This window comes from Sardina pilchardus, chromosome 11 (genome assembly GCF_963854185.1).
Source record: "Sardina pilchardus chromosome 11, fSarPil1.1, whole genome shotgun sequence".
In the NCBI taxonomy this organism is placed as follows: domain Eukaryota; kingdom Metazoa; phylum Chordata; class Actinopteri; order Clupeiformes; family Clupeidae; genus Sardina; species Sardina pilchardus.
Window position 1 is genome coordinate 12,328,766 of NC_085004.1, and position 16,806 is coordinate 12,345,571.

The following is a 16,806-nucleotide window of genomic DNA, read 5'->3' on the forward strand; positions in this document are numbered from 1 at the left end:
CAAAACCCAGAATTAGTGCAGTGGAAAAGAATGACAGAGAGTGGCACCGGCCCAGACAGAACCAGTCCAAACATCAGCCCACAAACACCAGACACATGTACGTACACACCAACAGAGCACACAGAGAAAGAGAGGTCCATAGATACAGGAGAGACAGAGAGAGACAGAAAGAGAGAGAGAGAGCGAGAGAAGCAGAGGAAGGGAGAGAGAGAGAGAGAAAGCACATTCCAGAGTAGAACTGCGCAGGTGCGACACCTGCTTGTTCTACTGGGTGTTCTGAAGACTACATCAAGCTGTTTTGTGTGGGAGTAAAGACAATATTTAACTTTGTTTTGGGCCGACCAGCTGGAAATACCCTAGCAACTACAATTTTCATGAGTAAAGAAAAAAGCTTCCTAATAGAGGCGTAATGGTCCTATTTTCTTCACATATGAAAGCAAAAAAAAAAAAAAAAACAGACAGCATGCTTTGCAAATAAAGTGAACCTAATCCAAAGATAACTAAAACATATGCTCCAACTACTCCAAAATGGCATCTGCTGATACTAAACAAAATGGAAGCTGTCAGGTTTATGATCAAGACCTGCTTAACATCTGCGCAAAATGGATCCTCTCCAGCTCATAAAAAGGTCATGGTGACCACGGTGACACACCAAAAAGATGAGCTGTGTGCTTTGAGGGCACGTTCGAGAAGAACCATATTAGGTTAAAAGCACTTTTAATGACAGGAAGAGCACATTAGAGACCACTTTATGAGACAGAATTGTGTTACACCACACAAGATGAACGCTGCAATTTCCTTTGAGTGCACATTTAGGAAATTGAAGGAAATGTGTGAGTGTGTGTGTATGAGAGTATGTGTGTGTATGTGTGTGTGTGTCTGTGCATATGTGTGTATGTGTCTGCCAAGAAAATATAGAGCTTTCAGAGGCCGAAATCTGGAATGCACTGATACAGAGACTGGGCAGATGTTGGTTCCAGTCATGTGGTCCAACTCCTGACTTTCTCTCCCACACAGCTTTGCTGGCAGTGATAACAGTGGGCGGGCCGTAGTCCAGTCCCACACAAACCGTCCGCACCAGCCCTGCACCGCTGTCGACAGCAACTGGACCCGCACACACACACAGCAGCCGAAGGGTTAATGAACCCTTCGCCCTGGAACAGGGCAACTTACCCATTCCATTTCAATACCACAAAATAAAACACGTAGTGGGACCACCTTAACAGCATCCACTTGGTTTCAACAATCAACATCCAATTTTCAAAGTTTCTTTGACAGGAATTGCCAGAAACTGCACAATTGAAATGGAATGGACCCTGAACTACCATTGGCAGCTGTGGATAGACAAACCAAAACAAACCACACCACACCACACCACATCTCATTCCAAGAGGCTTCTGAGGTCCTCAGAGCCAGAGAGAGAGATAAAGAGAGAGAAAGAGCCAGAGAGAGAGAGAGAGAGAGAGAGAGAGAGAGAGAGAATGATCAAGACCCAAACCCCCAGTCCAAGAAGAGAAGCAGACGGGAGATAGTGGGTGGAAGGGGGAGTGGGTGTACGATCACAAGAGCAGGCATATGTTGGCTCGCTTTCACCTGAGCCATGTTTAGACTACCAGCAGCTCTGAGAGGCTTCTCATAGGGTTTACTGCAGGAGTCAAAGTTAATGGGGGGAGGGCTATGGAGATACACAGCAAACTACCACACCAAACCAGGAGGGGTAGAGGGGGGGGCAGGGCAGGGTTTCACACAGTGAACACGTACCCGGGCTTTCAGGCTCATCAGCATCATCATCATCATCATCATCATCATCGTCGTCTGAGCGACAAAGACAAGTAACATCAACCCATTTCAAAAAGAAGTCATGGCAGAGGACATCACAGGACTTATGGCAGCTATTTCCATGAAGTGCATGAGTTAGACGCATGCCATTACGCTCTCCCCAATGCCAGTCTACAGAGCACCCGCGTTCCCACACAATGCGGAGACTATGCAGGAGCATTGCTTAAAAACGGGGTATTTCAGGGTATGTTAAATAAATAAAGAAATGGCAATTAAAGTCTTTTAAATCATTGTTAACGAGGCATTGCGTTCACTTCCGTAATAGTGCCATGTTTGAACTACACAAGGGGAGACAAGGAATGAAGCATTCCCACCAACCTTCCTCCACTTCCTCTAGGTCAAAATTAAAGTACTCTTGGGGTCAAATAATGTCAGAAATCAAATGCAAAATCAGGGCATTGGGGGGAAAGAAGAAGAAGAAGCAAAGAAACAGAGAGAGTGAGGAACCAAAAAAAGGATTCAGGAACAATTTCCAGCCTTACGATTCATGTATGAGACTTTAGCTCAACGCCTGCAATGCTGAGATGTGAGTTTAAGATAAAGAGGACCTTTGTAAAACGTATATGTTCCTCTGCAGTGAATGCACTAAGTAAAATGTATAGGCTGCACTTAATGGTGATTCAGGTGGTGAACAGATACTAGATGGAGATAAACAATCCTGCTGAGTGCTCTTAAAACAAATCTTGTTGATCCATGAAGCAAACAAAACTAATTATTCCAGTGATGCATGGAGATTTATCTGATGTGTATGTGTACTTTCTCCTCAGAGTATGGCTATGCACTGGCTGTACTACCTACACACTTGCTACATTAATATCTCCAAGTTCCACTTTGTACAGTACCTACATAAAAAGATGGAGAAAGTAAGAGCAGAGCGATACATCAGAGAGAGAGAGAGAGAGAGAGGGAGAGACTGCAAGAGAAGGAAAGAGAGAGAGAGAGATACAAGGAAACAGGGAGAGAAAGGGAGAGGGAGAGAAAGAAAGAGAGACAGAGAGAAGAAGGAGAGCGAGGGATCATCTGGAGGAGGGAGAGAGGGGGTGAGAAGAGAGCTGAGTGCTGGGGAATGGATGAGGAGATGAATGAAGTGTGGTCATCTGGAGGAGAGCAGGGCAGATCAGACCGGACAGAACAGGACAGGACAGATGAATGGACAGAGAGGGGAGGGAGAGAGAGAGACGGAGGAGAGGGGAGGGGAGGGGAGGAGAGGGGTGCTGGCGATCTACCTTTGAGGCTGGGGAAAGGCGTGGCCTTCTCCCTGGCGGCCTTGTTGGGCAGAGCCAAGTTGGACAGGCTGAAGCTGGTGCCATGGTTCTTGTACAGGTTACCTGAAAACACACACACACACACACACACACACACACACACACACAGCCTTTAGAGAAGACTGCCCAGACAGTCTAATCCACAGCCACTGTTTCAGTCACACAGCTGGGGAAACGTATGGGGCTTTTCCACAGCATGGAATCAGCTCAACTCGAATCTCCTCGATTTTAGTACCAGGTGTCCGTTTTCCACTGCAACAAAGTACCCCCATTAGCTAACCAATTGCCATAGCAATAGCAACGCTGAAGAAAACAACTGTAATGTCATTGTCATGTTTTAGTATCACCTCAGCTCAGCTTGGAACCTCAACAGAGGTGATACCAAAGACAGTACCAGGTACCAGTGTTTGCTAATGGACAACCAAAAAAAGTGAGTAGAGTGGAGTTGAGTTGAGCTGATACCATGTAATGGAACAGTCCCATTAGGGGGAGGAGCACCTGAGAGGCATCTTTGCACACAGTATCATGAGGCTCTGAGAGGAGCTGTACTCACACATTACCAAGAATGTCTGGAATATTCAATTATCGCATTCATTTCATCACTTCATCTTAATGTATAATAGGCTTCCTAATGGATCCATCCATCCAAAAATCGATCAATGACTACAGCCTTACTGGCAAATGACATGAGGCCTCCGAATCCGTCGCCGCTGTTGTTGGAGATGGTGGAGTTGGGGGAGCTGTTGCGCGAGTCTCCCTCGCCGTCCGACTCCCCTGGCAGCTTGAGACTGCTGGGCCGTAGGGGGCGCTGTGGCCTGGGAGAAGCAATCGCACAGCACAGAATGAGGACAAGAAGAAGTGGGAGAGGTGTCAGAGGTCAAAACCAGCAGTAGGAGAAAACCAGCCAAGTACAGTACAAGAGAAATTAGGGCAATAAGATGACACAACAGAAGACAGAACCTTCACAACTGAATGGTTCACAAATAACCAATTATGATTTAGTAGATACACCCAGTGACCCAGTACACCCAGCCAAGTACGGGTACACATCATGTCCCTAAAGTACACACCCTTGCTTTCACTGCCCCAGGGAGTGTGTGTGCACATACTTGTTGGGGTGGGAGCACAGAGAGTGTGTGCATGTACTTGTTGGAGTGAGACCGAGGAGAGAGACTTGTTGAATGAGCTATTGGAGTGGGAGCAGAGTGTGTGCGTCTGTGTATGTGTGTGTGTGTGTGTGCATACTTGTTGGAGTGGGAGCCCAGAAAGTGTGGTGTGTGTGTGTGTGTGTGTGTGTGTGTGTGCGGATACTTGTTGAATGAGCTGTTGAAGAGGGAGCAGGGAGTGTGTGTGTGTGTGTATGTACTTGTTGGAGTGGGACCCAAGAGAGTGTGTGGTGTGTGTGCACGTACTTGTTTGAGAGGGACCCCCAGAGAGTGTGTGGTGTGTGTGTGTGTGTGTGTGTGTGTGTGCACGTACTTGTTTCCGTTGAGGTTCTGGCTAAAGCGTGGGGTGTAGCTCTCCTCCTGCTCCTCACTGTCTGCATCGTCCTCCGCAGGGAAGCCGTACTGAGGCTCGAAGTAAGGGTTATCATACTCCTTCTTCTTATTGGCCGGGTCCGAGGAGGCGGGCTCAGGGCTGGGGCGGGAGAAAGGCTGGCCAGCCAATCCCGGGACAGCGTTCTTGAGGGCGGCGCTGGCAGAGGCCTCCATCTCAGCAGGCTCAGGCTGCTCCTAAGGAAGAGGGGCAGACCTATCAGAACACTACAGGGAGACACCAACCACAACACAACACAACAAACATCCCCATCCCACAGACCCAGTGTGTGGTGTCATTTCAGCAGTACTGACGTGGTGTCATTTCAGCAGTACTGACGTGGTTTACCCCCCATCCCACAGACCCAGTGTGTGGTGTCATTTCAGCAGTACTGACGTGGTTTACCCCACAGACCCATTGTGTGGTGTCATTTCAGCAGTACTGACGTGGTTTACCCCACAGACCCATAGTGTGGTGTCATTTCAGCAGTACTGACGTGGTTTACCCCACAGACCCAGTGTGTGGTGTCATTTCAGCAGTACTGACATGGTTTACCCCACAGACCCAGTGTGTGGTGTCATTTCAGCAGTACTGACGTGGTTTACCCCACAGACCCAGTGTGTGGTGTCATTTCAGCAGTACTGACATGGTTTACCCCACAGACCCAGTGTGTGGTGTCATTTCAGCAGTACTGACGTGGTTTACCCCCTGGATGATGGTGCTGGGGCTGGAGCTGGCCGTGGTGCTGGAGCTAGAGCGCAGCGGCTGGCCCTCCGAGGCCTCCGCCGGACCCTCCCCCTCGCCCTCCGGCTCCGCCTCCGCCGCGGTCTCCGTAGGCTCCTCCCCCTCCTTGTACTCCTGGAAGTCGTGGAACTCCACCTCACTGGCGTCCCCCAGCGCTGCGTGCCCCAGCGGATCCACATCTGGGGACAAGCAACGGACACAACGAACACACAAACACTCCGTTACGCGACGTGCACACAAACACTCCATCACACAACAAATACAAAAAACACTCCGTCACACAATGAACAAAATAAACACTCCGTTACACAACGAACACAAAAAACACTCCGTCAGACAACAAACACACAAAAATACTCTGTTACACGACGACCACAGAATCATTCCGTTACACGACAAACACACAGAATCACAATCAGGTGTTTTACTATCCATGATAGAAACCACGGTACCAGATTGTCCGTTTTTATATAAGTGAGTTAGTACACACAAGGAGTTTGGCTCTGGCCAATGCCATCACTCTAGTAGTAAAGATGATATATAGACAATTAATATACTAAACAACATTCAGAAAATATCACAAATACAACGTCAAATACACAGACAATGCACATTATTTAGGACACATATGCAAGCAATAATAGAACTGTACAAAAGACAAACAACGTTCATAAGATGTACCGACCATAACAGCAGTATCTCATTAAGACACTGCAAATAAATCTCAATTGCAGCACGATGCAATGATGTAAATGATGTTTGGCTCGATTTACCGCAGAAGCCAACGACTTACTTGGAGTGTCTCCCGATATGTCCCCCTTGATCATCTCATTCACAAAGTCCCCCAGGGAGGAGTAGGACGAACTGGAGTCATCATAGCCTTCACTGTCACTGCCACTATATAACACACACACACACACACACACAAACACAAATCAGAAACATTCAACAGGCTGATTACTACTCTAGACACTTCCAGAAGAGTTCGTAATAAATCATTCGACACATGTTCCATTACAGCCCTGTTCTGCTGTGCATTAGTCTCCTATTGCTGTTCATCACACACACACACAGACAGCCTGGAAGGACACTTAAACCCTAACTATGTCCTGGTCTAGTTGGAGCAGCTGGTGGATCTTTAGGTGAAGTCATGCTGCCTCTCCTTTGATGAGCATCATTGTAAATAAACCTCTGTTCCTGATTTATCCTACTCTGTGGTCTGACTGGGTCTTCATTAATCTGTGGTATCAAAATGACCATCACCTGTGACTGGGCTGTGTGTGTGTGTGTGTGTCTGTGTGTCTGTGTGTCTGTGTGTCTGTGTGTCTGTGTGTCTGTGTGTCTGTGTGTCTGTGTGTCTGTGTGTGTGAGGTGCGGTGCGCACCTGTCATCGGTTGGGTCCGAGTCGTTGGCCTCTTCCTCGAGCGGGCCGCTGATGGCCTCGGCCAGCTGAGACGAGCCGTCGTACACGCGGTAGAAGACCGGCTGCAGCTGGTGTGCGTACCACTTGGGCTTGTCTCCGATCAGAGAGGGATCAAACACATCTGGTGCCCAGAGGAGGAGAGGAGAGAGGGAGGGAGAGAGGGAGAGGGGGAGAGGAGAGGAGAGGGGGTGGGAGGGAGGGAGAGGAGGAGAGAGGAGAGGAGAGAGGGAGGGAGAGGAGGAGAGAGGGTAGAGGGGGAGAGAGGAGAGAGGAGAGAGAGGAGAGGAGAGAGGGAGGGAGAGGAGGGAGAGGAGGAGAGAGGGGGAGAGAGGGAGGAAGAGGAGGAGAGAGGGTAGAGGGGGAAAGAGGAGAGGAGAGAGGGTGGGAGGGAGGGAGAGGAGGAGAGAGAGGAGAGAGAGGGATGGAGACGGGGAGAGAGACCCACAAATTTCTTAAAACCAAAAAATCAAGTCAAAGGCACAACCAACAGCATCTTGTCAGTGTTTATTTTTTTTATTTCATTATTTATTTTATTGATTTGTTTTTTGTCCTTCATGCTTCTACTTATTATTCCTTGTTATTCTGCTGTCTGATGGTGTAAATCAAATTGAACTGCTGTCATGTACGAAACGATAACAATATGATGGGAACAAAAGGAACAGACACTTATTCTTCTTCATAACAGGCAGAGATAGACAGAGCCAGAGGCTCAACATAGATATGAGGCAGAGGCAAATTTACAGAAATGCTGTGACCATGAACCCTCCCCCAGACACACGCACACACACACACACACACACACACACACACACACCACAGTGTAGTGTAGTGTAGTGTAGTATAGTGCAGTGTAGTGCAGTGCTATAGTGGGGGAGTCCTTACTGTTGTGGATCCTCTGGAAGGCCAGGTTGGTGGGGTTGAGGGCCCACTCCCCGTAGTACTCCACGGCCTGCGTGTGTGAAAGCTTGTCGGCGAAGCCGGAGCGGCGCGGCCGGGAGGCCAGGAAGGAGGTGGCCTGGAACGCCACCACGGGCCGCGGGAAGAGGCGCAGTGTGCGCGTGTGCATCTGGAACCCCTGCAGAACGTTCGGCGAGTTGAAGAACCTCACCATGGCAACCCTGAGGACGAGACGAAGGGAGAGAGCGAGGGAGGGAGAGAGAGAGGGAGGGAGAGAGGGCGATGATGAGCTGGAGCGCTCCAGGACAATTACGGCATGCAACACTTTGAAATGCAAAGATGAAATGGAAAAAACAGGCTGTGGTGAACTGCTGGGCCAAACGGGCTCAATAAAGGGCAGACTGAGTCTGAGCACAGCAGGATCTTTTTATCAAAGTTGTGTTTTTCAAAGAGCCTTTCAGGGGGGAGGAAAAATACAGGCAATTACATGGAACTTTCAAGCACTTCAGGAACACTAAGGGAAAAAAGGGGCACTTATCATCACTTAGCAGTTGCCCCCTTGACTTAAAAAAAAGAGAAAGAGAAAGAAAACAAGAGGTGCGACATGAAGCATTTCGCAAGCCTTGCCTGGTGGCCACGTCCACAGAGTCGACGTCGTTGCCGTAGATGAGGGGGTTGAACTCGGTGGAGGACGGCGAGGCCTTGTCCCGCCCCGGTGGGAGCAACGGCAGCTCATGGCCCTCCTGGAACTTCTCGAAGTTGAGGATGGGCTGCGTGTTGAGACTCATGCTGGCCAGCGCCTACGCCAGGACGGACGGAGAGATGGACAGATGAAGAGGCCGAGGGAAGAGGAAGGAAGAAGATGATGTTAGAGGAGTCATGTCTGATTGGGGTGGGGCGGGGGTTGAGGGGGGAGGGGTGTGACTCAGCAGCACAGTCACCTCAGGCATCAGCTTGAGTCTGGCAGCTTGGCAGCTTGGCAGCTAACCTGACTGGGCCCTGCTAGCGTCTTCGCTAACCTGACCGGGCCCTGCTAGCGTCTTCGCTAACCTGACTTGACCCTGCTAGCATCTTCGCTAACCTGGGGTGCATTTCCTAACTAAGTTAGCAACTTAGTTGCAATTTCCAATTGCTAACAGGTTAGCAACTATGGTTTTGGGAAATGCACCCCTGGCTGGGCCCTGCTAGCGTCTTAGCTGACCTGGCTGGGCCCTGCTAGGGCCTCAGCTAACCCACCTTGGCCCTGCTAGGGCCTTGGCTAACTTAACTGACTAGCGCCTCCAGAGCAGAGCAGGTGAATAGTGAGATAAATAATGCTGACTTCATTTGGGCGAGATTGGGAGTATCTAGAGTCCCCTCTCAGACCACAGTAGTGTTTAACATTTTAACATTAGCAAGTGGTGTACTGCATTTTAACATTAGCAAGTGGTAGCCGCTTGGCTAGGCAGGAGGAGGAAGCACACATTCAACTCCAGGTGAGAGAGCTGAACGTAGATACGCAAGGCTTCTCTGAGGAGACTAATGCCTGACATGAGAGTGCTGTCCTGAGGATTTAAGGGTCAGAGAGAGGGTCAGGAGAGAGAGAGAGAGAGAGGGGGGGAGAGAGAAGAGAGAGAGGGGGTGGATTCAGGGGAGGATTCACCACACAAGCCATTTAAGGAAGCACTCTGGGAATGCTGGCAACCTCTTGGTTAATGATTCGCTTAGCGCGGCAACCGCTAATTCGGTCAAGTCAGTCTGCTTACGGGCACGCAGCAACAACAACAGCTAACATTCTAAAAGCCAGACAATTATCCGTTCCATTTATGAGACTGCTTTTTTTTACTGTCTTTCTGAGAATGCTTTGGTTTAAAAGCACAACAGACATCACCAGTAACTGCACCAGCACATTCGGTCATGCTTGAGCCAAACTTGAGCACTGTGTGAGTGGGGAGCGGAGGAAGTGATTTAGTCCGTCGCAAGGCTGTGGACATCTCAATCCATGGGGCACAGGTGGAACAAACAGCAGATGAGAAACAGGCAAAGGGTCTAAGGAGATGGGGGGGGGGGGGGGGGGGGGGTTGAAAGGGGTCCGTGCAGTGGGCATGGCAACATTCCGGGGCAGGGAGAGATGGGGGGGGGGGTCGTCTTTGGTATTATATGCCCTCAATGGTGCCTTCCAGGCAGCGCTGCCTTCAAGGCACTACTCCCCTCAGTTTTAGGGTAGGATGAGGGTTGAGGGGGTTAAGGTTAAGAATAGGGTAAAGGTAGTGCCTTTTAGGCTGTGCTGCCTGGAAGGTGCTGTTGGGGGCAAAAAACACCATTGAGCGGGGAGGGGGGGGGGATTGTTTTTTGGTTGTCGGGACCTTGGAGTCGGAGGCGAAGATCTGCTTTTGGGTGATGGCAGTCAACCTAACCAGACACTGAAGGGAGGACAAGAGAGATGGCACGAAAAAGTCACGTGACAGAAGCCAACAGGAGCCAATCACTGTGCGGGATTGGGACCAGAGTGGGACACACAGGACAAACACATGGGAGGGTGAGAGGAAGTGAAGGAGGCGTGAGACAGAGTACACAAGAGAGAGAGAAGGAGACCAAACGACACAGTGAGTGAGAGTGAGTGTGAGTGAGAGTGAGTGTGAGTGAGCCAGGGATGTGTGTGAGTGAGTGAGTGAGTGAGTCAGGGGTGTGTGTGAGTGAGTGAGTGAGTGAGTGAGTGAGCCAGGGGTGTGTGTGAGTGAGTGAGTGTGAGTGTGAGTGTGAGTGTGAGTGTGAGTGTGAGTGTGAGTGTGACTGACTGACTGACTGACTGACTGACTGACTAGAGAGGTAAAAACAGGCAGACAAACACATGGACAGACCAATAGTTAGACTCCTGAGGCTGCTGTTCCAGTACATGAATTAAACCCGACTTGGACTAACAGAATTTCAATGGAAAATCTCCACTGAAAACAAAAAAAAGCTTCTAGTCCAGGACTAGGCTTGATCCATGTATGTGTGGCAAACCACCCTTTTGGTCCGTCGGGACACAGACGAGAGAACACAAAGCAGCACAGTGCACAGAGGGCAGTCCCAGGGGTGGACTGGACACACACGGACCCACTGCAGGACAGATGGACAGAGCAGACCAGTCAGCCACTTTAAAAGACTGGGCAGCTCATGATTAGCCCCAGGGGCAACCAGTGGGTGGGGGAGGGTAGGGGTGGGGTGGAGCACAAACAGGACTAGCAGATGACAATCACACAGGCGTCATTATACCGCTGTTCTCAGCGTGGAGGAGCGGAGGAGAGAAAAGACCCACAATGCACCACTTCCATCTCCCAGCGCTAGAGACGACTCATTTCAGCGCTAATGTTTGCCCTGCCGGAGCGCTATTCTTAGACGCGGGAGCAGACACACAACAGCGACAAATTACCGGCGCTGTAAATTACTGCAATAGAGGCATTTGAAGAGTCTTTTGTGTGTGCCTGTGACATTTCTCTTAGTGGTACACAGCAGAGACATTCTGTCTGTTTCTAGTAAAAAGGTGGGGTTGGTCAGAAACATTCACGCTCTCTTACCTGCAGCCAGCCAGACACACACACACACACACACACACACACACACACAGACACACGCACACACACACACACACACACACACACACACACACACACACACACACACACACAAACACACACACACACACACACACAGTACTCTCAGTCAGGGAATCTACTGTGGAGTCCATCTACACACAGCACTAGGGGGAGGGGCTACGGAATCACAACGGCAAATCTCTACTTCATTGGGTCTGATTCAGAGCGCATCCATTGGCCACATTAACTGTGAGTGCCACTGGCAAATTAGTAAGCATCTATCTACAGCAGTTAATGCGTTCTCAAACAACGCAATGCCAAATAAGTGTTTCAAAATAAGACTAGAGAAAATGTTAGAAATGAAGAAGAACTAAAAGTGTCTAGCTCTGGTTAGATATGAGCGGTCTTTGAATCAGTCCCATGTTCTACACTTCTACAGTGGTTCAACCATTGGGGTGTGGGCTGTGGATTAGTACAGAGAGACTACAGTTAGGACTGGGGTCCACCACTGCACGTCCCACTTTCACATTTTACCTGCAGGAGCTGGAAGGGAAGAAGAGGGAGAGAACACTTTGTGGTTAAGGCAAAGGCAACAATAACTCAACAACACATTTGAACAGAGAGAACACATAAATACATAATAACCCCGTAGCTTTTTTCCCCCCCAGTACTTTTCTGGGCCGGGGGAAATATGTCAGAATATAACCAAAACAAACAAACAAAAAGACGCACACGCCGCGTCTCTTTATTCTTTTGTTCCACGGCCAAAAATAAAAAAGGTGGATCATCAGTCCGCCTTGCTCGTGGTGCTGCAGTGTGTTGTCTAGGTCAATAGGATGCTGTGCAGGGCCAAATCACCTGATGCTAATGAAGCCTTGGCAAAGTGTCAGCACTACACAGGGATTCAGCTCAGCTCAGCTCGGCTCCAGCTCGCCCACATGAGCGGGCATGACAGGGCGGCCGTGGGCACGCCTCTCTCAGAGAGACCGTTTCAACAGCCGCTCACAATATTATCAGAGCAGCGGTGGCCACGGGGCCAACTGTGTCATCAGCCGACAATAATGAGCAAACATGGAGAGAGAGAGAGAGAGAGAGAGAGAGAGGAGAGTAGGAATGAGAGAAAAGGAGAGTATGAGTCAGAAAGAGAGAGCAAAACAGAGAGTGAGTAAGTGAGTGAGTAAGAAAGAGAAAGAGGAAGAGAGGGAGAGAGAGAGAGAAAGAGAGTGAGAGAGAGAGGAAGAGAGAGAGAGATAGAGAGAGAAAGAGGCACGGGTGAGTGCTGTACCTGCTTCAGGTGTTTCTTGAGCTCCGACGACTCGGGCTCAGGGAGAGGGGGGAGGATCTCCGCATTGGTGGGTCTGATCACCTGGACGCAAACAAACACACAAAAAAACAAACAAACAAACAATGTGACATGTGACAACATAAGACTGAGAAGAGATAAAAAGCAACTGTGCTTATTTGTTTATTTGATTTGTGCTGATATGTTTGTCTGCTGCCTAAATAAAGGATGATAGGACCAAGTTGAGGCATTGGTGGATGTGCATCACTGAGTGCACATTAGTTGCAGAAAGTTCACAAGCTCAAGTGTGCACTAGAAATGTGGACCTTAGCAGGTGAGGGAAAGTGGAATAGAGCATAAGGGCCAATATTCCAACAGGTGCGTTAATGTTGTGCATTGTGTCCAATATTCCAATGTTCTGCATTTCTCATTAGTAGGTCAGTTTGACACTAAAAGTATGCTCCTACGTCATGACCCTGTAGGATATCTGTCCCGACCTTGGATAATGTACGCCGTCAGGGTTGCTATCACTTCTGGTTGTTTGTTTTGCATTAAAGCAATTGGCTAGGGTAGTGGCCTGGATGTCTCCTGACTGACACTGTTACTGTATGATTATCTAATCTATAATATAATATAACCTTTGCTGTTGTGTAATTACACCCTGGATAATTCTGTGTCAAGTCAGAGACGCATATTCTGGAGTGCATTGTGCTTTGTGAGTGCCTCCTGTATATCCTGTTTACAGCCCAATTCAACTCTGCATCTTGATTGTGCTTCTCTGTGACTGGATCTCATGTCTCACTTTCATCTGCCATACTTTTACCAACACGGGTAAGTACGTTAGGCTAGTAACTTGACATGAACAAGTGGTCACATATGGAATAAAACACGAGGTGTGCGTCACTAACACACACTGCATGAACAAGAAGACATGCATGGAATCAAACACGAGGTGTACATCCCACACACACACACTGCTCCTGGACTAGAGTACCAACCCTGTTGCTGTCGAGATCAACCAGCCACACGTCGTCTGGCATCCTGAACTCGGCCTTGTACAAGAAGAAGGACGCTGGCACGCCAATGATGTAGGGGGTGGGGGCAAGAAGGAGCTGTGAGGCAAATCACAGAGGGGAGGGGGGCATTAACCACACAACACATTACACTACGCCACTGTACTCCACGAATAAACAAACTAGATTTGAACGCATCATTACAACAAAATAATTCAGCAGACCGACGACCGCATTTGTCCCACTTGTCACCAACCACACAGATTATTATGGATTTCTATGCTTATTAGGGCATGACAATAACAGATGAAATTATGTTTTTGCAAAAACGTCTCGCCCATTGCCGAGACAACAGTTATAAAACAGCATCCAGGTTATAAATAACATCCATCTCCACATTAATCTTCATTGCTATGCTGCCATTTGCAAAAGCTGGCCTCATTAATTCAGCTGCGGCTGCGTTGTGCATTAGCGGGCGAGTGGGCCCATGCAGCGGAGTAGCGGAGTGCTTCCTACCTGCTCTGCGGAGGCCATGCACGTGGGCAGCAGCGGGATGACCGGGAACATGTACTCCAGCGGGTAGATCATGGCCACGAACGCCATCACGCTCATGGACAGAGCGTTGTAGTCCCGCGACTGAAGGACCACCTGAGCAGAGGACAGGGACACACACACACACACAGGGACACACAGGGACACACAGGGACACACACAATTACGCTTCAGACAAATAGCATATATAACAACAACCACTACATTACAGTTTTATCACTGTTATATTACAGCACCAAGGAGCAACGGCAACGTAACATCACTGACAGATAATCGAATTGCGAGTACAGATCAATTAGAATAAATATATAGACCTCCTAAATACCAAAATAAAAAATCTTAATTTTTGTAACATTCCTCAAATACTGCCAAACACATTATTGCAAACACATGTGTGTGTGTGTGTGTGTGTGTGTGTGTGTGTGTGTGTATGTCAAACACATCAACAATATCTCAGGAGCACAGACACCTAGAAGGGAGAGCAGCACCAGAGGATGAGTAAGCGCTGCTGTCTTTGGTGTGAGAGGCAGAGTAGCTGTGTCCTTCAAGGCATTTGCCGTCATAGCGTGCTGCCGCTCGGCCACAAGAGGGCCGCTCGTCGTGTGTTCTTTATCGGCGAGAAGCCCGGTGACCCGCGAGTGCTCCACATTAGCGCATTAGCGGAGTCATGCTCTCATCTCAAGGGCACTCGGGCCGCTGTGCTCAGCACAGGCATCCGCGCCAATGACACGCAGCGCGCACGCTCTTTAGACGCACTTGGGGAATGGACCACAGTCAGTCGAGGTCACGCCGGTCAACGGCCATAACAAAGAGCAGCGGGAGACCTTGTGGGACACGTGTGGTGTGTCCTCATTAATATCTGCTGGGTTTGTGGGCATGTGGCTGTGTGTGTGTGTGTGTGTGTGTGTGTGTGTGTGTGTGTGTGTTGTAGAGATGGAGAGTGAGGTGCAGACTGTGTGTGTGTGTGTGTGTATTTTTGTTGGAGAGTTGGAGAGAGATGCAGACTGTGAGCGTGTGTGTGTGTGTGTGTGTGTGTGTGTGGGGAGGGAGGGGGGGGGGGGTTGTTATTGATTTTGCTGGGACGCTCTGACACCCGATTTATGTCATCTCCAAGCAAGGAACTTCATCGCTACGTAGAGGGTGAGCATTGCAGAATATCTAAGAAAACAGCTTTTTGTGCACAAGCATATAGAATATATTTAATGGTTTCTGCCGTTTTCGGCGCGGCACATATGGTTACAGTATAACCACATGTATAATGGATGATTCATCTCTTGGGTCTCTTTAGCCTGTATGATAGTTCATTGCCGTTTCCAGTGCGGAACACACATCCCCATATTTCACACATGTCTCCAGAACATTCTACCTTGTGCTCGACTTACAACCATACCACATTTTACGCATGTTTCCAGAACATTCTACCTTGTGCTCGAAGTACAACCATCCCCACATTTCACACATGTGTCCAGAACATTCTACCTTGTGCTCGATGTACAACCATCCCCACATTTCACGCATGTGTCCAGAACATTCTACCTTGTGCTCGAGGTACACGCATCTCCATGTTTCACACACGCATGTGTCCAGAACCCGTTACCTTGTGCTCCAGCAGGATGCAGCTGAGCACCATGAGACAGGCGTCCACCCCGAGCAGCTCCAGGGGCAGGTGCAGCGGGAAGTCCACCATGCAGAAGCGCGAGGAGTCGGGCAGGGCGAAGGTGAGCGCCGGCTGCAGCTCGTGCGGCAGCACCTCCACGTCCACGCGCCGCTGGCCGGCCACGGGCACGGGCGAGCGCAGCAGCCGGTACACCCACGACTCGATCTCGCGCAGGTCCGCCAGCGGAGGGCTGCCTTTCTCCTTCTCCTCCGAGGACAGGGCGCCCGTGAACATGCGCCACATGGTGTCCCTGATGGGGAGAGAGGGAGAGAGAGGGAGAGAGGGAGAGAAAGAGAGAGGGCGAGAGAGAGAGAGAGAGAAAGAAAGAAAGAAAGAAAGAGAAAGAGAGAGAGGGAGAGGAAGAGAGAGGGAGAGAGAGGTAGAGAGAGAGAGAGAGGGAGGGAGAGAGAGAATCAGAATCAGAATAATTGGTCAGATGTTTAAACAGACATCAGGGATTCTGTTCCAGCTGCTGGTGACTCCCTGTACTGATGAGATAATGCAAACATCATTTACAAAGAATAAACAGTGTGTAGGCCATGCACAGATTGTATCCAAGTTCAAGTGAGGATGGGGTGAGAGAGAAGAGAGAGACAGCGAGAGAGAGACAGAAATGAGATGGATGGAGATTTAGAAAGGGAACTGAAAGTGAGGGGGGGGGGGTGAGATAAGAGGACCTAAAAAGACAGAGAGGAGGAGTGAGGAAAGAGAGAGTGAGCAATGGAGTGGGTGGGTGGGAAAGAGAGAAAGACAGAGCGAGAGAGAGCATGCACTAGCATACAGGCATGCACTGAGCACACTAGCATACAGCATGCACTGAGCACGCTAGCATAAGGACATCCACTGAGAACGCTAGCATACAGCATGCACTGAGCACACAAACAAAGCCCCCAACCTTGGAATTATCAGGCCCCTAAGTGAGGAGGTTTAAAAATAGCACTGGTATTTATAGGATACGTGCTCTCAGTCAGGTCCTTCACTTACAAGAACACTGCATACATACAGCTCTATTCAAATAGGCCATCTGGGGTTGAGCCTTGC

At 49.3% G+C, this 16,806-nt stretch overlaps 1 protein-coding gene across 6 annotated transcripts in view; it reads right to left on the minus strand.

The window, feature by feature from the left end:
- The window catches only part of madd (MAP-kinase activating death domain), a 61,587-nt gene that overhangs the window by 27,878 nt on the left and 16,903 nt on the right, over positions 1-16,806 (minus strand). For 5 of the 6 annotated variants that reach the window (XM_062548613.1, XM_062548616.1, XM_062548611.1 and 2 more), the window contains 12 exons: positions 15,706-16,015; positions 14,073-14,204; positions 13,542-13,655; positions 12,547-12,627; positions 8,332-8,504; positions 7,690-7,925; positions 6,769-6,928; positions 6,178-6,281; positions 5,337-5,563; positions 4,584-4,837; positions 3,780-3,919; positions 3,066-3,167 (listed from right to left, as the gene is read on the minus strand). In XM_062548613.1, the coding sequence (XP_062404597.1) occupies positions 3,066-3,167; positions 3,780-3,919; positions 4,584-4,837; positions 5,337-5,563; positions 6,178-6,281; positions 6,769-6,928; positions 7,690-7,925; positions 8,332-8,504; positions 12,547-12,627; positions 13,542-13,655; positions 14,073-14,204; positions 15,706-16,015 (2,033 nt within the window). The remainder of the gene's footprint in view (positions 1-3,065; positions 3,168-3,779; positions 3,920-4,583; positions 4,838-5,336; positions 5,564-6,177; positions 6,282-6,768; positions 6,929-7,689; positions 7,926-8,331; positions 8,505-12,546; positions 12,628-13,541; positions 13,656-14,072; positions 14,205-15,705; positions 16,016-16,806) is intronic. The other variant, XM_062548612.1, reaches the window with a different exon arrangement.